Genomic DNA, 23,250 nt, shown 5'->3' on the forward strand with positions numbered 1-23,250 from the left:
ACTTTTCCCGTAGCAACGCGGCCGCGAAACTGTCGCCTGGAACTTCACCTTCGCGAGGTAGATCGATGAGTAATTACGTGACACATGTGTTAGACGACACGGGCGGGTGCGACATGGAATCTTGCAATTTTCTTCCATCCCTTTTATTTGTTCCACGTGGGATCGCCGGTTGCACGCGTGACCTCCTGTGAGTCGGATAATGACTCTAATGAGGCGCCGTATGTTTTGCGCTATTGATGCTCCAATATTCGTAGCACCTCGACAGCACGAGGAGCAAGATGGAACGAGTAAAAATGAATAATCGCTGGCGCCGCTCGCTCTTGTTTGTCAACCCGGCAGTTAAATAGCGCGTTAAATAACATTTCAGAGATCTCATGTGAACCCTATGTAAAGGGAAAAGGAGGGTTACATCGTTCAAATAAACTGTATACAGATCGTGCTCTGAGCATCGTACACTTTCTTACACAGTGATTAATCATCTTGTACGATAGAGGGATGAAAGTAACGGGAGAGATGAGAAACCATGGATGTGCCGGATTTTGTGGTTTAAATTTACAATTCAATAATATGCAGCGCCGAGTCTGCCGTGAAAAATTATGCTGCTGCGAATTATAAATTATAAATATACGTATAATACAAATTTGCACGGACCAAAGATGATTTTATAGGGAAACAAATGTTATTACGGTAGAAAAATAATTAATATGCGCATCTCCATCATGTTGCAAACAGATATGAAGGCAAATTAAAGTCACATGTGCAAATGAGAGCCGGTTGCATCCGTATAAAGTTGCAAAATCGGATAACTTTCGTCCGAGCACTCAGTATGCAAATATCTATAATTAATATCGTAACCATAAGCGTTTTGCCGCAAGTTTCGTCTTAGATTACCGATTTGGTTTAGTACACGTATAGGTACGTCTTGCTTTGTGGCTCGCCGCTTTGCGAACACGATGTAACGTACGTGTATCTCAAACTTCCTAACTGCAAGTTCCACGTCCAAGTTTGACACATCTCGCTCCTTTCTAATTACGCATTCAGATATGCACGTCGAAATGTACGTTAGAACATTACATCACTTAAACCATTAGTGTCGTATGCGATATGATTGATCGCAATTAAATCTCATTTTGCCTTCTCGAAGATTTGTAATGCAGATCACCTCTCTTTCATCACATCTCTCAATTTTCCACAATTAATTACATTTCGAGATATTTTTTGCCTTTTAGTCGGTATCTAAAGTAGTCGGTCGGGGTTCGCCCTGTGTAACTCTCCAAATTATGCATGTGGTGGAATAAATTATCAGACGGCGCGGCGGCTGCTTTAAATTCTGCATAAATGCGCGATTACGGAAATCGCGCAGAATCTCTTTTATCAAAGAATGTCTGTATTAAATATTCCGCCATGCCACCTCATTTTCGGCCGAATTGTTGACGGTACACGAAATACGTGCAAATTCCGCTGGAACATTCAAATAGCACTAGCACATACTTCCTTGTACGCAAGATACTTTGTTATCATCTCGAAAACTTTCTCCGTCCCCATCTGCGGGCACGAGCTCAGGTGGCAGCTCTAATACAATTTTCTTAGATCACTTCATTGCCCCTAAACTGGTTCTATGATACGTAAATAAATTTTCCAAACGGTGAAATACGACCGTACGAAATTACATTAAAACAAGTACGTAAATAGAGTTTTTGTCCAAATTTTTTTTACGTCTCTAAATTTTTATTTACTTAATTAACGAACAGAGGGCATAAAACATATTACATTGTCAATATTTTGCAAAACCTTGTAATAATAAATAAATATCTGGTTTAATGTTGTTTAAACAAATAAAAATAAATATTTAAATAAAAGAGCTTGTGTGTGCATGTTTACCTATTACTCGGCAGAACATAAATAATGCTATATCAGGAGGGAGACTACAAATTTAAAAAATAAACATATAACTTACCACGAGATTACGACAGATATTTTATGAATATTTATATTCTCCTTTTTATAATTGATACAAATGTGTAATAATACTAATAATAGATATATGTATATCATTTTTTATTATTATCTATAACGTTAAATATAGTGCATTATTGATCTGTCACATGAAATATATTTTTTGCCTTCTTTGTATTTTACATCCGATCTTTACGCGCTTATAGAAACATGAAGCTCGGAAAGTTTGAAAGAGATTGAAACCTGATTATACAGGTACATTTAGCGAGTAATGGTAGATCCCTTTTTTTTGGAGGCCTCTCTTTTATCGTCAGACCCAGGTGGACTACTTTATACTTTTTTCTTTCTTTATTAGCATTTCTCACGCCTGAGCGGGACCATCGCTCATAGTCTGTTAAAACTCGCTCGGTAATTTAATCTTTAAGTTGGCTCGAAAGTATGTCTACATCAATAAATCGAATTTAATGCACAATGCAGTATTGGAAAAAATAATTAATATTTATAGGCCGCACGCGCCGGATGAGAAAGAAGAAAGACCGACAGGAATGTAATCTAGGCTGAAAATTAACTGCCTACGCGCGTGCTGTCGTGCTCAATAACTCAAAATCTACAATTGCGCGCGAGTTAATTAACCCGAGCCCTGATGTAAGTCCATCTGGGAAAACGCTGGCGCGCGACTCTGTAAACTTTCCATTGTTAATTCATAACGCTTTCCGCTATCTCGAAACGAAATTCCGAAGCGATCGAAAATCTGAATCGTGCGGATCGCGCAGAGAAAGAGATTCCGAATTGGATCGAAAGTCCGACGAAGCCGGAACCGGCACCCTTCTTATCCGCATCCGCTTCCATCGTGAAGGCTGACTCCTAGTGGCTTCACTCTCGCCAATCGCGCCGGGTGTGTAGGTAAACGCGTCTGCGAATAAAGGACATCGATTGCGATCGGAAATAGCAACACAATTTTTTAACCTTTTTGAATCGATCACTTGTCAGAAAGGCGATCGTCGCGAAAAGGTCGCCGTTGTGGTCAATTAAATCAAGGCGCGAGGTCGACCGCGTCAGCATCGACACGCTGTGATACAATCTCATTTCCCTTCGCCCTATTATCGAGGCAACAATCATATTAATATCATTAGCAATATGCATCGAGGATATGTCTCTGTGCGTATATGTATACAGATATGCGGGTTACGACTTGTGTCAGTAACAGCTTCTCTCCCTATACATACATCTGTGTGTGTGTGTGTGTGTGTGTGTGTGTGTGTGTGTGTGTGTGTGTGTGTGTTACACGAATCTCCTGATAAAAATTCTTAAAAGAGAAATATCCTATCATACTATAAAATATTTGTTCACAAGTGATTTAGTAAGCTGGCGTTGTGGGACAAAAATCGGTATATAGGAGGATTTTAAATAGCTGGAAAGATTCGTAAATAGGTATAAACGTCTAATTTCAGAACGTGAGTTTTCGTCAGATTGCATCTATCTGAAACGCTTTTTCTCAAAAAGAAAAAACTTGTTTCTCTCAAAATTAAATTCAGAAAAAACGTGATTTAATTGCAAACACAATTGTGTGTATCAACAGAATGTTGTGCAATGTTTATACCTGGGCACGATTTTTTAAGTATACATATAATAATATATAAATTCTGATAATGACATATTCATTATCAGAAACCATTTCTGGTAAAAACACGTGTCCAAGTATAAATATTACAGAAAAATTCTTCTAATAGACACAATTTGTGTTTGAGATTATCCACGTTCGGATAAATAATTTGTTTTGCAATCCGACGGAATTTCATACTCTGAAATTCAACGTTTATACCTCCTTTCGAATCTTTCTAGCCACTCAGAATTCGTCTGCCGATTTCGAATGGCAAATACAGAGGACTCGTGGCAAGAGATACTCTCGGTAGGTTGCTATTTACTTTCCGAGAGGCGATCAAAGAAAAACCGACGATTATTAGCCGGATTTAAACTCGGATCTTTGGCTCATTAGAGCAGCGCACATCTCTCTGTGCCACGATCGCCACAACTGTTAAGCTTCACAAAATAAAATAAATACGGAATTATAATGAGAAATTTTCCCCGGATTACGTAAAGAAAGATGTATGAATAGGTGCGATTTGTATTTATACTTAAAATAATATTCTACCAGATTTTTATCAATCTCGTAACGCCGTTTCTAAACGAAGGTAACGCATAGGAAATAATTATAAAGGGCTGCAAAATGTGCAGCTTTTTAATTTTACAACGCGATAAGTATATAAGTCGAAGCTGATATGTGATGACAATTTATTATACGACGACGCTACAGTTTCTACGCTGTAGTTTGTGAAATTCTCATTCGAGGGAAAGTTGGATTGGTCCGATCTCGTCTAGCAACTATTCCTATCGGAATATTCAGATAGTAAGAGAATTTCGATAGTTCTCCTGTTACAGAGTATCGAATGCGATGAGCTACTCGTATAACCCGTCGAATGAGTTTCGTAGTGATTTTCCGCAACCCGTAGCGATTACGCCTCCGGAGTTGTTAATGAAACTCTGTTTCCTCTGACGTTATAAAGAATCAATTGACGTTAACTGTTTTAACTTTCAAGCCGTAATCGTAATTGCTTTTCTTGATATGGTCGCTTTTACTTTTCGCGCCGTTTATTACCTGCCATATTGTATATTTTGTTTCAATAACTTCTCTCATAATAACGACTAAGAATAATATTTTGTTCGTAGTGTGCATACTACTGAGAATATAACAGTAACATCAAAGTATTGTGACACGCGATAAACGCGTACGTGTACGTTCCTTTGTATTCTCCATTTTACCGTTCGTCTTTTATTTCGATCCGAAAAGCGTGAGCGTCAAAAAGAGTTTCGGTCTGCTACACTGCTACAGAGAACCACGTCCTATCATTTTGCCCTTTGAATACTAACGAAAAAACAATCGCTTTTAATGACGCATTTTGTTCTCCTTAGTTATGTTATCTTCCTTTCATTAGTCATCGCAATGACATCGTAGGCGGCCGTGACAATCACGAATCACGGATTATTCAGGTATTAAATTTTATAGCGCGCATAGAAAGAATTGCGCAAAACTGAATGGCGTTTTACGAATCTGGCAGTTTCGTCACGTTTCTGTAGAAATTTTGCTGTCTTGGAACTTTTCTCTGCGAAGCTTTGGAAAAAATTCATGCAAACCAGTGTAGCTAAATAAATTTTCAAAATCAAATTGGTTATATTAAGTGTCATAACCGTTGTGATAACAATAAAGTAAATAGAAAATGTGCCAATATAGTAATTTGCTAAGTGAAAAATGTATATAAATTTACGCGAAAAATATTACTAATATACATTATATTTAATATTAAAACAAGGTAGATTTAAACTTTTTTCGTATAATTATAAAATTATGTATATAAATAACGCCGCTGGCGCGAATACTTAGCGCGAAACACTACCGTGTCTCTTGATTTCCACCAATACCAAAATACCAATACCAAAATACATGTTATTCTAATAAACATGAAAATATAAACATGATATATTATGAAAGTCTAACTACAAGTAATATTAATATACATTATTTAATATTAAAACAAAGTAGATTTAAACAACTGTTTTGGTATATATAAATTATAAGTTATGCATAATATGCAATAATTTGTACAGCAATACCAAAATGTTATTCTAATAAACATGAAAATATAAATATGATATATTGGGTAAGATTATAATTACACAAGATAAACTATTGTCTATTAAATCAAAGAGATAAGAGAGACAATTTACTTGACAAGTATTTATTTATACATTGTACTGGACGAGAAGATTGTCAATCAATATATATAAAAGAGAATATCTATAACATATTTTAAGATTGTCCGAAAATTTGCCCATTCAGAACTGCAAGCTCGGCGATATCTCACGTTTGCCGACCAATGTCCCGTCGAAAAAAATATATAGTTACTTTATGATCCAATTAATCATTCAGGTTAATCTTACTTGAGAATTTTTTTAATAAAAACGCTTTTAGGACTTTTTTCGACAGCCACTTATGTTCTGTTATTTGTTAATTATAATACTCAAGAGCAAATAAATGTTGACCACAAAAATCGAACGTCGAAAGATATTTAAAACGATATACAATTCTTTATTAATCCCATGGTTGATCACTATATATTTGCGCGACATAAATTGAGGTCACACCCGCTTTGCAAGCGAATCAGATTGGTTGCCGCGTGTTTATCCGGTAACAAAACAAATGAGCAATTATTTGGGTCCGCCGCTAGCTTCGCCATTATTAATTCGCAGGAACGCGGAGATATTCAGCGGTATAAGTAATTAACTCCGAGCAATATCGACGAAAGTTGTCCGTTTCTTAATTTACGTCGACGACCTAACCAACCTAACGGATGCGTTTCATCGCGGAATGTGAAGACACCCATCATGCTCGATAAAGAATAGGGCCGTCCCTCCTGTTGCTGAGGATCCCGTTTCCGTGAAACGAAAGGTTTCAATGGTGAATCGTAAACCCGTAAACCGGATCTGTCATCCAATAGACGTGAAAACGTCTGTGTACGGGCCCGCGTTCTTTCATTTGATTGAAATTCAATATCTTACTCGCGCGCCGGCTTTTGCAAAAATTGTCAAGATACTTGGGTCGAAATATCCGTAAGCTTTTTGATTCCGTCGAGGAAGCACTTCGCTTTCTGATGGAAATGAGACGGTCTCACAAATGCGATCTTCCGCATCGGAATGACGAGTCGTGATAATCAATAAATTGTCTGCGATTATTGCTTGTGACTTGCGTATGCCAATATCGCGCTTAATGTTAGATTGCATGTCGCGCGCTGCCCACGCGCCCGTATCAACGTTCGCTCGGAAATTCATGCATCAGGAATCGAGGATTAATTACGCCCGCGGCAGCTAAAAATTACCTCTCGGATACGCGATGCTGATGAACGAGTCGAATGCAGAGATTTGCGAGAAAGATCAATCACAGCATCAGGTTAGTTATGCCCTGCTCGAATCTGTTCGAATTGTGTATTTCATGTAATTCGATTAAGTCGAGTCGACTTTGCTAATTCATTTCGACGGTTGTTAATTAAATATATCAAAATCCGGATATGAAACGAAATTTCATTAACACATATGTATTAGGTTGACGTTAATAGCGCACATCACGAAGAAAATGACAGAACATTAGTAAAACAGGAAGTAATCAACGAGGCCGAGCTCGGTGAATCCTGGCTATCTCCGAGTGAGTCAATCAATTTCCAACTTCCATGCTGCATATTTGTCGCGTACTAATTTTCCAAATAATCTCGGACATACACGAGAGTATGAGGAATCAGCTGTGTGCTTTTAATTAATTAATTTATGATTAAAGCATAGCCCGAATTAAAGCCCGAATTAAAAAAGCACTTTATTAATTAGTTAATATTTCTGTTTACAAGACGAGAAAAAACGACTAAATAATTTATATTGTTTGTAAAATTATAACATATCTATTATTATAATTAATTACTTTCCTTTCATATGCAACTCACAATGCTCTCTCTATTTTCTTCTCTCTTTCTCTACACAGAAAGATTGAGTGAAAATAATTATAGGCAACCACGAATAATCTTGAAATGCATACGCATATCTTTTTCTCGCGTAGCAATCGACCTCTCTCAATTCCGATGTGTGTTTTTAATTTCATTTCACTTAAAATACATTGAGAAATTATCATCCAACTCGTTTGAATTCATCTAGTCATCTGTTTATTTTAATCGACACTCCGTATTGATACGAATGATACGTCCGTCGTCGCGCATTCGTCAAAACAAAGATCAAATTTAACGGTATCATTAATACGTTGCATACGCAGAGTTCATGTAATTTTCTTTTCTCGCTATTCTTTGTGCAGCGATGAAAAACACATATGTGCGCGCCGGGGTAACGTTTTGCGAGAAGAATAGAGAGATAAGATCGCGGAAAATGTTGGCTCGGAAAACGAGATTCGGTTTGAAATTTCCGCATTCGTACTCGATATGAAACTTTGAAGGAGTTATTCCGTGATTTATTTCTTTGCACCATCTGCGGCTCGATAAAAAACGTGTCTGTCCGACCATGCAAGTGTAATTTCCCTGACCTACAGTTCGGTCGCGGTGACGAATGAGATTACTTTTGTCTGATCTTTCCTCTCAAGAAATTATATTGGTGTTGCATATAAACCTGCATCCGCGAATCGTGTTTCAATCGCGAGACTCATTTGTATTTATTACCGCCGTATTTATTGCTATGTGATATAGGCGGACTAGATATCGATCGATTGGCCAATCGCGATATACAGAACGATGGTTTAATTAGAAAGATATAAACCGCGAATTGCGACCGATTGTACGTGTTGACATTGCATTGTACATTTGTGTTTGTGTTTGTATGTGATTTCAAGTATTATATTTCATATTATTATAAACACTAACAAATGGTCACCGATTATCTATAGAAAAAATATTCAATATATGGTACATATGTATATATCAATCTCTCTTTTGCAGAATTTGTTTATTAATATAACGGATGCCATAATTAATGTAAGAGACACCACATTTTATAAAGTAAAATATATTATAGTTTCCGAAACGACGACAGATTCTGCTAACGCTCGGCGAAGCATCCTATCAGGATCAAGGGAATCACCGGATTCACCGGAATTATCTCGAACGACGTCGAGGACTGAAGCCGTTAGGCAAGATGTCAGGAGGTTGAAGAGCGTCACGCTGGATAGAATGGGGAAGATGTTTAGGGCGCGTACGCCTGCCGTGGGAAGATCATGTTTGGGCTTGGACACCGTAAGTGATTTGAATCCTCGGGGCGTCATGTTTCACAAACGTAAGATGGTGCATCTGGAGGCGTGTGCGAGCTTTAGTAATATCGCATGATATATGAAGAAAGTTTTAATCCCCTAAGAATGTCAGAATAGTGAAAACGAATTGTAATACATACCGACTATATACGTAAACCACATGAACGTGTTGTCTTAATAAGTTTCGTGTGCCTACACGTTATGCGTTTCGCGTTTCGTATCTGTAATCGATTACTTCGAAAGTCTTTGCGTGTTTTTTATTAACTTCTTGAAATAAATTTGATTGATAATCTTTTTTTATTTTGAATAACTTGTTTCGCTAAATAATTGATCGTTTCAGAAATTTAATTAGTTCTGAATTAAACAATTAATGTATCGAGTTTATTGCTGTTGTGTTAATAATTGAACCGTGTTTACTAAATAATATGAAAGATTTTTCTAACAATCTAATTTATCTCTAAATTTACCGGTAATTTCGTTAGTCTACAACAAACGTAATGTTGATTGTTTAATTAGAACCGGTGAAATGTAATGCATGTCAATGTAATAACTGCTGTAGATTTGATCATAAAATAGCAATAATTAATCAAGATTAGATATTGATTACTATTAAAAATAATTCGATATTTAATATAATAAATTAATTTTATAATGACGTTATTCTTATATGTAACTTTAATAAGTAGGCGTAAAAAGTTCTAATGATTTATACGATTAGTGTCAATGGCTCTTCTATTTAGAATGTGACAAAAGTCGATGATTATGACGAAAAAGCATCGAGGAAAGAAAAGACAAACTCTCTGGGAAGGATGCTTAACTTTGTCGACAAAGGTGGTTCGCCTAGAAAACTTTTTGTCCATCCCCGGGCAGGATCGCTGAGTCGTATACTACGTAGGCATCCTCATAACGAGGACAATGGAATTATCGATAAACCTACGGCGGACACCGGGCGTGGAATTTTCTCCAGAATGCTTAGCCAACTGAGAGGAAAGTAAAGATTCAAAGAAACTTGTCAAGCGAATCTTTATTAGTGGACAGGCGTGACTCGTCGTCGAGACCTCCGTGGACTTTAATCGATGACTCTTTAGAGTGCAGACTAAATACTTTCCTTTTAAGCAAACTTTAGCCTCTTTACTTTATCGGAAGCATTGCTGCAACATTTATAATATTGTTAGCTTTTTTTAAATTATAAAAAGCCGATTTTACGTTAAGCAGTTTAATGCAACATAAATCGCTTACGCTTTAAATATAATTTCATATATTTTGAAATAAGAATTTAATAATACATGTTAATTGTAGGTCGTCCCATAAGCGGAACTACCACTAAGCCCATCGTTGCACATAAGCGCAACAAACTTAATTCTTCATTAGAATTGCCATCAGAAGTGCCATTAAATTCGAAGAGAACATAATGTAGGCGTCATTATGTAGACGTCATTAGCATCTAGTGAATCGGCCCAGGACATTGTTCAACTCGAGAAACGTTTGTAGATATTAATATTGACTTTATTTGTGATAAAATTTTTTAAAAATTATTTAATACGCCGAAATATTAAATGGAAACAACTCTATTATATATTCAAAATAAAAAATAAATATAATTGACTAAAAAGATCTTTTTACATAATTTTCTTACATTTTATCTACTTATTATGTATCGATAGTTGATGGTGAGGATGCAAAATGAGAGGGATACAAAATGGAGACAAAGAGAAAAGAGAGAAATTACTGGAAGAGCCACGTTTATTATGCAAGCGTGTTCCTTCTTTTTCGCATGCTTGTATAATGTGATATTGCGAGACAGCCCGTGTCTCTTCGTGCTTCGCACGTGTTGTACAAATTCTCAGATACATACTAATATGTATTACGATGTTACGTGACAGAAATAACTGTATGAGTAAATTTGCGAGCCGTGTCGTTGCGAGGGATGAAGTGAGGATGAGATTCTTTATTCGGTGAAGCCACCCTCGTGCAACGAACCGTCCTCGCAGCCGGTATAAAATGTATTTACAAAAGGGATTATAGACCTACCTATGCGCTTGTGTAAACTTGTCGATTTCTCGTGAAAAATTGCAGCGAAACTACGGAAGCAGCGATTTCCCCTCTCGTTTTTTGCTTGCGTCAAGTACTTGTCGCGGATACTTGTTCCGTATCGCCCTGTATCGAGTCGTCACGATGACGCAGTCACATGACTTCGCCGTCAGGTATCTCGGTCGAAAATGTATTGCCGCTATTCTTCACAGAGAATCGCTTTTGAGGGCGACTATTCGTGGATATAAATCCGACACATAAAAAATTCTCGATCTTAATATAAAATTATATACAATGTCGTCCTGCAGACGTACGCTTCGGCACGCGGTACATTAACATCTCGTCTCTCAAGTTTTCGGATCTCGATGTCAATGATTGATTCAACAGCAACGATTGGCACGTATTAACGCGAGCGGTAAAAACGACTTCACTATTAATTCGTTTGGGAAGACTACCGCATTTGTGCCGGATCGATCTTTTGTTCTTCGTCTTTGATCAACGATCATGATTTATCACAGAATAAAATAATGCAAAATAGTCCAAGCGCTAAACTATTTGTAAATTTGATGGATTAGAATTCAATGCGCGTTATTCGCGTCCTTAACTTTGTCTCTAGATTAGAACCTAACAAATCCTATGATACTTTAACTATGAAAGAACAGCGATTGCACAAAATTGCTGGATTCTTTGCGAGTTATTCACATGCAGATTTGTCTGCGCATTTAAATGTGAGATATAATGTTATTTCTTGTTTATAATTAATAATCTGTCCCCATTTTTTAAAAAGAACATCCACTGCTTTCTTATACTACACAATTAATGTCCGAGTACATTATTGTGAAGAATTTTAGATCAATTAATAAAACGAAAGATAATGTTTAATATTGATGACGTTATTGCAAATAATAACCCTCTAAACTAATTATTATTTTTACGAAGAATTTTTTAACGTTAAGTATAGATAAATAATCATAAGTTTCTAATTTAAAGTCATATAATAGTTTTTAAATCGTAGTCTATAATTTAAAAAAGAGTATATTTGATACAACGATAACAAAAAATAGAAAATATTTGAGCTCAGTTATTAATACAAAGATCTAATTATAAATAATCATCTATTTAACTAGGAATTGCAAGTACGCTACATTATAGCGTGAGGAAATGTACAAGATATGAATTCGTTCATACTTCACATGTTCAATAACGTCAACATTATGTTATCGTTAGGTAAAATACAACCTTCTGTCCAGTAGATCAGATCTTAAATTAAACATATAAAAACGAAAAGCTGCAATACAGATATCGGTATATAAATTTATATCTCGCGGAACAAAACGTTAATAATATTTATATCGCGCAAAAATATAATTAAAAAAATTGTCTCTCTAGCTAGAAAACTCTTGTTTGAGTATTAAGTAGGATCATCGACCGTCGAATTATTTCAAAATACTAGCATTTCAATGCTCTTTCTTCTTTCCCTAAATTTTTTAGATAAGCAATACAAGCGACAGGGATTGAAGCGGAATTGCTAGAATTCGGTATCGCTCGCCTCGTGTCTTTCTCTAATATGTTTTCCGTATCTTTCGCGAATAATCTGACATCGATAGCGATCTGCATATTAACAGCACAATTACTATCAACGTGCATACGTACAGTTATATAAGATTATCATACAGATAATTTCGATGAATCACGCAGAATTTTTATTAATCCGCTTTAAACAATTTAAAAATATTAAAAGTATCGCACTCTTTCGAAAAAATTTCATTTAAAATATATAACTGTCTTACATTAACTATTCCAATTTCTTTCATTATTACACACATGTCATTGGTGTTCATAAGCGAATAGCGGATTAATATAAACCCTGGGTAGCGCTTATACTGCAGAATGTAAATTTTTAACAGCCCCTGTAATCGTTTGTAGATTTGCGGTTCACAATGTGACCGGTGTAAAAATGCTCATCCAAAAATACAGCATCGAATCGATGAACACGAAATTCTTTCTCCCATTTTTCTTTAAATTTAATCTTTTTGAAGAATGACGGAGGAAATTCAACTAACCCTGATTATAAAACTAAGTTTGCCTACGTCGTGCAATCAGTTACGTTTTGTCACACTCTTATCGAGAATACAAAATTAAGTACATGTATTTGTATATCACCGCAAAAGCGACATTAAATACTGGAAATGATTATTCGATTTTTCTATATATGTCTTGCGAATGGTCACCGTTGAGGCTCAACTACGAATTGTAAAATTAAGGTCCATCTATCTGAAGCTAATCTGGAACTAGGGATTATCGCGATGTGACGGTTACCTATATCTACGAAGTTCTATTGCTTTTCAACGGCGATCGCGATTTGCGATGATAAGAGAGGATAATGCATAACATTAATCGATTATCCCTCGATTATTTAGTTTACATACACGCGCGCACACATCTACACGCATACGCAGATATACACACATACTCTGACTCCTTCCAAAAAATGATATGGCTTCTACGAAAATGCGAGTTTCTTGTTCCCACTGATATCGTTTCGCTCATCTCAGAAAGAAGAATCGAATAAAAGCTCCGCACACCTACACCCGCTCGTCCTTCCGAATCTTTTTCCCCCTAGTTAATTCGCTTTAATATTAACATTATTATTTATCAAATCATCGTCTAGCACGCGTATGGCTCTTGGACGGACGGTTCGTCATTCCGAACGATAACTCAATCAGCGTGATCGTCGAGTACTTTGCGTCTCGCTTTTGCAAGGAATCGCTTTTAAGTTTTATCCGACCGCATTTACGTTAATTCTGGAAAAGATAATTAAGAGAACGTAGGATAATCTTTTACGCGTCCGTTCGAATAGAACACGAAATATGAACAAAGTGTTATTGGTGGTAATCTCAGAAGAATGTTTGCATCGGGAGAGGAACCAAGACGCCAGTTCGCAATGTCTGCGCAATCCAATCGATCTAAAATGCTATCTGTCTTACATATTGCGACTTAACAAAGATGTTCGATAGACTCATTGCGGATGCGATGTGGTCCGAGGCCTCATCGTGACACAACCAGTGGAATATGCATCTCTGCACTCGTTATAACATACGATCTACATGCATCTATCAATATCGCGCGCCTTATCAGTTTTCTGCTACTTATATAGATATGTAGACATGAATTATATATTAATAAAAACGTAATCTCTCCGACCGTTGCATGACGCGTATAAAACATCGCGCATGCATTTGATTCGTAATCCCACACTTGGCAGCATATTCGGCTTGACATCGTTTTTTTTTTTCACGTCCCCTTCAGTTATTGCCCTTTTCGGCACTCTTTTTACACTTTCCTGATAATTATCTTAGTCGTGAAACTATTCTAACGCGTATCACGGATTGAACACGCTTAACTTCGATATGTAGCTGACAGAGAAATGAAGACACGTGTTCGTTCGTTGCTTAACGCTAAAACGCTTCTTCCAGGAGATGTCTTCCATTGATTATCCTATCGCACGCGACTTAATTGTCCAAATGATTATTGTTACGTTGTTCGTTGTCGTCTTTGCCTGATTTGGACTGTTATCTCTCTGTTTTTATATTTTTCTTTTCCAAGGAAACTTGAAAAATCCTGGGGATTCAAGCACCTTTGGAAAACGAGATTCGCTCTTGTCGCCATCAATCATTACGCCTAACCAGCAATCGAACCATCACATCCCTGACTCGGCTATCCCTTCGTCATCTGCAAAAGAGACTTAATTAGAAAGAATTCGAATTATGATAATTGCTGTTTGTCATATACATTGCGATCATGCTCGATGCAAGCTACATTTATTATTTTTGTGAATGCAAACAAATCGATATTATTTTATCAAATTATTAATAAAATTTAATAAAAATACACTTTTTTATTTTAAATAAATCTTTCGAAAAAACATTTGAATATATTCTATACTTGGTTTGCTATAATTAGAAAAAAATCATGTAGTGACAAATTGCGCATGATAAACTTCAATTTGAGCAAGACAAAATATTAATATCTAACATATTGATAAGACAAAATTAGAAAAAAAATCTGTTATAAATTAATTTTCTTGGCAATTAATCATTTTGATTATTGCGATTATTCCGCTGAAATTTGTACGGAAAATTAAGTAGTAACTAAATGGTGTAAACACAGTCAAGCATTCTCACCACAAAACACACCATCAGTGTTTAATGAAATACATATTGTTATTTTGTTCTCACATGCAACGTACATAATTAGTATACAAATTCGGTATTTGGTAGCATGTGTAACATGTAGATTCATGCAGGGAAGAAGAAAAGCAACGATCGAAATTACCCTCGATGCAGGAGTCGCTGTTCGAAGGTCACCTCTCCTTCTCAGCCTCGGCAGGACTCTTAGTGCTTTCGACCGAGCTTCGATTTTTGCCTGAATACAAAGGTCGCAAAAGATTGCAGAAAGGGAGGGTGTGAGTTACCAGGCGGAGGAAGTGATAACGTTTTACAAAAAGGGTTTTTACACCATTATTGTTTTCAATTACAGGATAAATTAACGTGTGCTTATAACCATCACCACCGCCTGCACCCATAAATAATCAACTAATTTGTTCTTGATATATTTTTTCGCCCTTTATAAAATATTCCGCTTTTCATTAATACCATTTTATTAATAATATTTCCGATAACATATTTAACTTATTTCCGTGCAAGGGGAAACTCAGTACGAGGAAACAAGTGACAAATTACAGATATTCCATTTAGAACCCCTTCCAATACATGCACTACCGATCGATTCCCTTCAAATTTTCAACAATTGATATTTCGATTACCCATCGTGACGCATTCTCTAAGTCGCACTTCGTGATTGATCACCCAACTTGTTCCGCAATTGTCTCAATTAATTCAGAATATCTTGTGAAGGTAATAGAATTAGGGTGTACCTTCGAATCCCTGATTGTCATGAATTTCTCGTGGTGGTCCAGTGGTATCCTGTCCCTCCAGAACGGCCAAGAGACATTGATGGATGCAGATATACTGCTGCTCCGTCTGAACCATCCAGACCCGCTCTTTCCTCATCGCCCAGACAATCCCGAAGATATCGACGTACTTCGATACGAGAATTTGCTGCAGTATTCTGTCTAAGGTGATGAAGGTGCCACTACGACCTACGCCGGCGCTGCAATGAACGACTATAGGCCGCTGATCGGGCCTGACTCGTTCCCTAAACGCACGCACGAACCTCGCCAAAGTTTGCGGTGGACTGGGAACGCCGAAATCTGGCCAGGTAGTGAAGTGGAAGTGTTGTATCACTCTCTTCACATCACCCTGCGGCACATTATTTTTTATCTCAGTTGGAGGATCGGAAAATTCAGCCACCTGATAAATTATTATACATTTGCAAGAAAAGTTTGATAAAACAAGCAATCACTCACTCTGCACAACATAAATTCGGTGATACTCCAATCCGGATAATGCGTCTCGTTGAGTATCGTGACGCAGATATCTCCGTAATAAACCGGCAAAGTGTCCATCGGCCAATAGTGATCGCACTTTTCTCTGCCTTTTTCAATGCATCTCGTTAGCATTACAATCGCCCTGCTGTTGCTCTCCCATACCATTCGCCAGAAATCGTCGCGAGTCGAATGCAACGGTCCTTGAGTCACAATAAACTCCCGTGGCGAATTGTGACCCTATTGTGCCATAAAAAAAAATATTAAAGGAATTGTTCTCGTTCGAACATAAAAATTAAATGATTTTAAATATTTAACTGCTTAAATAGTTTTAAAATAAATTAGTTTTTATGTACCGGAACGTAATTGGCATTAATGTAATCGGAGCCCTCTTCATCATCGACAGGTTGAAGTTTGAATCTACTGTGATCGTATGGAAGAATATTCGTGAAGCGATTTTTCGGCCTGTTACAAGGCAAATCCGCCGCAGTGCACGGTTGATCTCTTCCGACGTGCTTCAATTCTTCAAACTCTTCCGAGAATCGGAAATCGGAGTCCGCCGACATAGTGCGATAGTGCTCGGCAAAATCTTCGACTTTGATAGGCCGGCTGAATGTAACAATAAATATTATAAATAATATTTATCTTATTGAAAATATTACACATTGTGATTTTAAAAACATTTCTAATACAAATTTTCTTCCAACACAAGCTACAGAAATGTCTCTTTTTTTTAATTGTAACAATTAAAACTAATCTCTTGCGAATTAATCTTTGTAGACTAAATAACAAGTTCGTAGTCTTCAATTAATTTTATCTTAACAAAATATTAATCTAACGTTTGATCATAATATTAAAAAAAGGTACAAAAGAAATTGTATGTAAATTTTAAAAAAGATTGACTTCAAGTTAATCGACAATTCGATAACTAAAATTTAAAATTTTTTAATATCTGTATTTCTTGAAAACTAAATGTATTTCATGATCTTCGTGCAAACTTATTGTTAAAATCTCAATTTGGTGATATCGAGATAAAATATTGTAATTTCTTGGCACCTAGTCTCAATAACGCTATCCGGCAATGATAAATTATCGGTTGCCCTGGTTTCTGTTGTTTTGCGACCCTGGCTTCTTCTCCTTCGCATAAACAGCCCGATGCCCAATAGAAACAGTAGCAAGGCTATGGCGACGGTGACACCGACTATGATGGCCGTGTTGTCCTTATCTGTTCGACACGCACAGTGAATTTTGAGTGTTACAATGAGTCAGACAATCGTCAAGAATAATCGCATTAGATACGTTCGTTTGTTAAAAAGAAGAGTCACACTTATATATCACGCGGCGTGGATAAAGCTTTGAACTTCCATTTTAAAATCTTACCTGCCAGCAGCAATCCTTGGGCAGACATGTACACGAAATAACGAGGCATGAATTTAGCGAGGCTTTCACTACATGCGCAGTGTGCCTCTATTTTATAAACCAGTTATCGCATCGGATGAATCGTTATTACATATATTATTTCTACATATAATTATTATTTCTACAAACTCACATGTACTTAAGTTTGCACTACTTCATAAAAGAAAAAGAGAGAGTGAAAGAGCGAGACATCAGATGCGTTAATGGCACGCGATTTTTCTCACGTCTTAAGACTTTTCACGCGATCGCTCTCACCTGTTTGAATGGGGAAGCTGTAGCTGGTGTCCGTAAATTTGTCCGGTGCTGTAAACGCGCGCACTTTCACCCGATAAGTAGATCCTGACTTCAACGGTCCATTACAGTATCCAATTTTGTTGTCGCAGTTCTCGGAACCGATCGTAAAGTCCTCTACAGATCCATTTTTGAAAGGGTAATATGGTTCCATTACCTACAAATTTTATTACAACAAAATATGTATATTATTGTAAAATAATTAACAGTGGCTTGATAGTTACGTTGAAATAATAGATAGACATTATACATCTCTATTCCGTTATATCATCGTATAATCTAGTAAATAATATAATAATAATTGACACAATTTCTCTTTAAGTGTTAATTAAATCAATCGTTTTCTTAATTTATTTATCGTAAAGCTCGTTTTTATTAAGTTTTGCTAAAAATCAAAATAAAATATCTAAATGAGACAACTACCTTTTTATGATTACGAATTTATCTATATATGTACAGAACGCGTATATGTATATCGTTTTTATAAACACCTGCATAATCATCTTCTTGGTGTTCGAAATTAAGCCGTTCAGAATATCCATGTTCATAGCTTCTGAATTTCATAACTAAAATTTGATCACAATTTTCGGTGCCATACATTCCATGATAGACTTTACTTTTACTTTGCTACGCAGTTTCTTTAATAGAACGTTAACATTGGTAATATCGAAGAATACGAAGAATCGGCCATAAGAGACCGCAGACGATTAACTTAATATCCGTTGAACAATCCGTAATTTTCAAAGTTGATACAATCTGTATTATATTTTTACAATTTTGTACATTATTTTCAAATAAGTGAGAGAATAGATAATAATTCGAGGTCTGGTAATAATTAATGCTATAAAGAAGTCGAATTAAAATACATTTAAAGTTTCGTAAATTCAGAGTGCACCATCCTTTTTTAAATTTTATTAAATTCGGTTCACACACACGCACTGCTTTTCTCTCCGCGATCACAACAACGTGTAGACAGTTAAATACAATTCTACGATTTAACTTTTTAAAATGTCCATGTCACGGTGTGACCACATCTGCGTCATTGCAGTTTCAGATCGCAACTAGATTACACGTATCCTTCATTCCACACATAACACTCTGTTCGCAGCTCGCGGGCCGTTTATATGTGTTTGCGAATCTACGTCATAACGCATACATTTTACGACAATTGTCCATGATCTTGCAAGTCAATAAGTACAGCGTGTCATAATCTGCTGCATTAATTATTTTAAACGATTCTTTTTACTGCCTATTCTCTTGGCATATTTTGTATGCATTGAATCGAGAATGACGCTGTTAAGCAATAAAACCATTTTACCGCGCATTTATTTTGTTATTTAAATTTAATCCTGCGTCAGCTTTAAAATATTTATATCACATAATATTTTAAAATCTGCCGTATATTCGTTCATCTTAAGAATAGTTTGAAATTCGATACGATGTCTGAATATTTTAATCTTGTGAAAAAACTACTTTATCTCAATTAAATCGGCATGCTTCGTAATTACGACTATCGAGACTATGTAATAAATGAAAAACAAAGTTTACCTGATAGGGTGGCCAAATGCTGTAGGCCTGGACATCTCTCCAACTGGGCATCTCCAGTCCAGAAGCGTTCTTGCTATCGTCTTCGGCAACGATGATACTGTACGACGTGACCGCGCCATTCTGCTCGCTGAAGTAGTTTTTCCTGAACCTAATTTGGATTGTCGTGCTACTTCTACAGACTTCGGTTGGCACCACTTGCGTGGATGGCTTCGGCGGCGCCAATATCGGCATCTTCTGCTTCCAGCTCACCTCAGGACCAAAGCCGATTTTTGTCTCCGCTTGAATCCGGAAGATATAGGTCTTGCCAGGTATGAGAGACTTGATAACACCACGAAACTCGTTCGGCCTGAAGTCCTGCATCTGGGTGTGAGTCGAACCCTGGTGGAACCGCGAGAAAACATCCGTGTAATTTAAAGCGTTGCATGACATATTTTTTACCGCATGAAGAAATACGAAATAGCTTCATCCGTTACGATACGTTTCAGGTATTTTTTTTTTCAATTCAATTAAGAATTTAATCGACTGTACTGGCAATGATTATAATCGTAGCAACGATTATAATCGTCGTGACAAATCGTCACCGCGTTTCTGTGGTAATATTTATCGCAATAACGTGTATTAAGACAAACAATAATAAGATAGAAAACACCAATTTTCAGTCAAAGGTGTACATTCAAACCGAATTTTTTTCAAGTTGTATGTAAACGCAAATCTCTCATATTTAAAAAGGAATCTTACTTCTAAACCGTAAGTGATGCTGAATTTTCTAATGATGCCATTTTGCTCCTGGCTGGGCAGAGACCATACGAAGCTGATGTCACTTGGTTGAATGTCGATAGGATGAAACTTCTCCACTTTTCCTGGATACGATTCGCTGGTAGTGAAACTGGCGCTGAGCGGATTTGAGACTCTCAAGTAAGAGGATTCTGTGCCCGAACGTACAACCAATGTGAACGTATAATTTCTATGCGGCTTCAGATCAAAGATGGTAATCACGTTGACCGAGGTTATATTTTGGATATAGTTTCCTTCCGTATTTATGTACTGTACTTCAAAAGTATCATACTCTCCGTGCGGGATGTCCCAGGTCAAGGTGATCCTCGTATCATTTACGTCAATCGCGTGGATCGCAGTGATCGGTTCAGGATCTAAAAGTCATATTTATCTTCGGGCTAATAAAAAGTTATAGTATAAAACGAGTGCCTGATCGTTTTTACGTAAATATTAAAAGAAGATTTTTATTTGTGCATATAAACATCTATTAAGTAGATATTAGGGCTGCTATAGAAATATTGTCGATATGAAAGAAAGTACGAAATGTTATAATGTCATATTATTATTTTTATTTAATTCCTTCACTGCGATCTTTTCACAGTTATCATTAAAATAATTACGATGTTATATCACAAAACAATACGCAGGTATAGTATTTTAAGAGAGAAAATATAATGGCACCACGCTTTTAAGTGGACTATTTGTAAATTCGTACGGTCTTTAAGTACGTTACGTTAGATACGGAATAAAAAATTCCATCCCTTTTTACTTTACAACAACAATTTAAGCAAATGCAACGTTCACTCGTGTATCAATTACATTAGCGTTTAATCTTCGAGAATTGTTTTAACACACGCTGTACCGCGTGGATACTCACAGAGTCGGTCTTGCCGGAGGAGAGGTCTGCTCTCCACATTATCGCTTACTGTCCAAACAGTTACGTTGTACAGTCTTCCAGGTGTTAATCCAACAAATGAAACCTTGGTGTCAACGTCATCCACCATACGCTCCTTCGTGGTGTTATTCTCATCGCTAATCCTGAACCGGTATAGATTGAACCTTGAAGACTGAATCGGCGTCGGTGTATATCTTAACGTCAATGATCCTGGTTGATCCCGATCGACCACTACGACGACTTCGGACTGGATCAGGGGCACTAGATTTCAAAGTTTCGTTTTTGTTTGCCTAGTTACCAGTCGACCTACCATGATCTTAATCACGTCCTTAACTGCCCGTCAGACTTCGAACGAAATCGTTAAGTATAGATACAAAATTCTGACAAACGAATGTAGTAGAAATATGTAGTGGAAAGCACATGATAATATGAGTAAGATTAATAACTGGCAGTTAGGATGTCGTATATCCATTAGCATTCATGCGAAATTTGTTAATTAGCTGTTAAACAGCGGAAAATAATGGATTAATATAACTTCGCTCATCATCGTTGACAAGTGAAGCTGATGTACTCACTCGTTCTCGTGGTTAAATTGGTGATGTCGCTGACTAGATCATACGAGATCGTGTAGACGACGAAGAAGTACTGTACCCCAGGCATCAGGTCGCTCACCAGGATCCTCTCGGTTTGCACAGCGTTCTCTTCGAAACTGATATCGGGTACATCGTTGGTCTCGCTGACGTTCTTCGTCCTGGAATCCTCTGGGTTCTCCACTGGCCACCATCTTATAACGTAGGTCTCAATACGACCCTCAGGCCGCGGCCATTCGAGAGTTACATTGGTAGAATCGATAACCGGAGTGATATTTAGAGCTGGATTAGGCCCTAAAATGACAAGGCGATACATTGTAAGTCTGAGTTTCAAATCGCTGTTTATTTCAGTTACTATCATTAATCATTATCAAAAAATTATGTAATAATTCACGATATACTTACTGACTGTGTGATTCACTTGTAACGGATACAAACTTTCGACACCGTAACTGACGGTGTTCACTTGGATAGTATATTTCTCGCCGGGCGTCATATCCGCCACTTCCGCTTCCGTGTCGCGCACGCTGGGGAGTTTGACCCACCTGGGGTCATCTTCCGTACGATATCTGATGGAGTATTCGGTGAATATCGAATCCGTCGGCGCTTCCCAATGCACAACAACGGTGTTGCTCGTGACTTTTTCGATACTGAGATTCTTCGGTGGATGAGGTACTAAAAAATAATTCAATGAATCGTTAATAAATTAAATAAAATTCCACGAACGATGTTGAATGAAAAGCAATAACGTAAGGAACTAATTAAATTTATTACTTACAGACGGCTTGTAAGTAATCGTGCGGCTCGCTTCGAAGTCCATGGCTAATGGCAAAGACCTTGACCTCATATGCTGCACCAGGATAAAGATCTTCCAAGACAATATGCGATTCCGTAGTCAGAGTGGTTGCACTCTCTCCAGTATCATTTCTGTTGTGGGTTACTTCGAATTTCTCTTGTTTAGAATTGACGTCGCTTTTCCAGGAAATATTTAAACCCTTCTCAATAGGCTTCAGATCTTCAATTACAGGACTAGCAGGACGTGTCGCTTGGTACAGGACGGTTTCGTTTGACTCGACTTTATTGCTAATTGCTTGAATTATTATGGAATAATTTCTACCTGGCAGCAGAGCTTCCAGCGTGACCTATCAATTTAACAATTATTTCAGAAAGATATATAAAAGAAACGAAGGCTGTACAGGATTTTTCTCATTTAACAATACGCTCACCTTTGTTTTATCAGTCGTCAAAGTGTTACTATCACCGCCAATCGATGTTTCCACTTCATGGTATTGTAGCTTGTAACTATCCTGCGTACTTGAATTCTCTGGACTCCAAGAGACTTCTACCATACCAGTTTTCTCATCGATCACTGCCCTGAGGTCGTGAACAGGTAGCGGCTCTATAAATATAACAAAGAATGAAGAAACAATGCAGCTGTAATGTAAATAAATAA

The 23,250-nt window shown here is 37.0% G+C and overlaps 2 protein-coding genes across 6 annotated transcripts in view; one reads left to right on the forward strand and one right to left on the reverse strand.

Annotated features, from left to right (window-relative positions):
- Nucleotides 1–5,783: 5,783 nt before the first annotated feature.
- On the forward strand, nucleotides 5,784–10,399 carry LOC139811062 (uncharacterized). Its single transcript, XM_071775095.1, has 2 exons — nucleotides 5,784–8,789; nucleotides 9,544–10,399. Exons 1-2 carry the CDS (start codon nucleotides 8,460–8,462, stop codon nucleotides 9,796–9,798), a joined length of 585 nt encoding a protein of 194 aa, XP_071631196.1. The 5' UTR covers nucleotides 5,784–8,459; the 3' UTR covers nucleotides 9,799–10,399.
- A 129-nt stretch (nucleotides 10,400–10,528) lies between these two features.
- Ptp10d (Protein tyrosine phosphatase 10D) overlaps nucleotides 10,529–23,250 on the reverse strand; it is a 33,748-nt gene continuing 21,026 nt past the window's right edge. The window contains exons 6-20 of one of the 5 annotated variants that reach the window (XM_071775090.1): nucleotides 23,024–23,196; nucleotides 22,576–22,939; nucleotides 22,203–22,472; nucleotides 21,783–22,091; nucleotides 21,190–21,468; nucleotides 20,277–20,686; nucleotides 19,539–19,916; nucleotides 17,955–18,147; nucleotides 17,661–17,675; nucleotides 17,337–17,505; nucleotides 16,637–16,889; nucleotides 16,263–16,520; nucleotides 15,771–16,155; nucleotides 15,170–15,259; nucleotides 10,529–14,566 (exon numbers count right to left, since the gene is read on the reverse strand). In XM_071775090.1, the coding sequence (XP_071631191.1) occupies nucleotides 15,198–15,259; nucleotides 15,771–16,155; nucleotides 16,263–16,520; nucleotides 16,637–16,889; nucleotides 17,337–17,505; nucleotides 17,661–17,675; nucleotides 17,955–18,147; nucleotides 19,539–19,916; nucleotides 20,277–20,686; nucleotides 21,190–21,468; nucleotides 21,783–22,091; nucleotides 22,203–22,472; nucleotides 22,576–22,939; nucleotides 23,024–23,196 (3,518 nt within the window). In that variant the 3' untranslated portion in view covers nucleotides 10,529–14,566; nucleotides 15,170–15,197. The remainder of the gene's footprint in view (nucleotides 14,567–15,169; nucleotides 15,260–15,770; nucleotides 16,156–16,262; nucleotides 16,521–16,636; nucleotides 16,890–17,336; nucleotides 17,506–17,660; nucleotides 17,676–17,954; nucleotides 18,148–19,538; nucleotides 19,917–20,276; nucleotides 20,687–21,189; nucleotides 21,469–21,782; nucleotides 22,092–22,202; nucleotides 22,473–22,575; nucleotides 22,940–23,023; nucleotides 23,197–23,250) is intronic. The other 4 variants (XM_071775094.1, XM_071775092.1, XM_071775091.1 and 1 more) reach the window with 4 other exon arrangements.

Source organism: Temnothorax longispinosus, chromosome 4 (genome assembly GCF_030848805.1).
Source record: "Temnothorax longispinosus isolate EJ_2023e chromosome 4, Tlon_JGU_v1, whole genome shotgun sequence".
NCBI lineage: Eukaryota > Metazoa > Arthropoda > Insecta > Hymenoptera > Formicidae > Temnothorax > Temnothorax longispinosus.

Coding starts and splice junctions, on each gene's coding strand:
- LOC139811062 (XM_071775095.1), top strand. CDS start 8,460: ATGGTACATATGTATATATCAATCTCTCTTTTGCAGAATTTGTTTATT. Junction 8,790..9,543: donor CATGTTTGGGCTTGGACACC/GTAAGTGATTTG, acceptor TCTTCTATTTAG/AATGTGACAAAAGTCGATGA.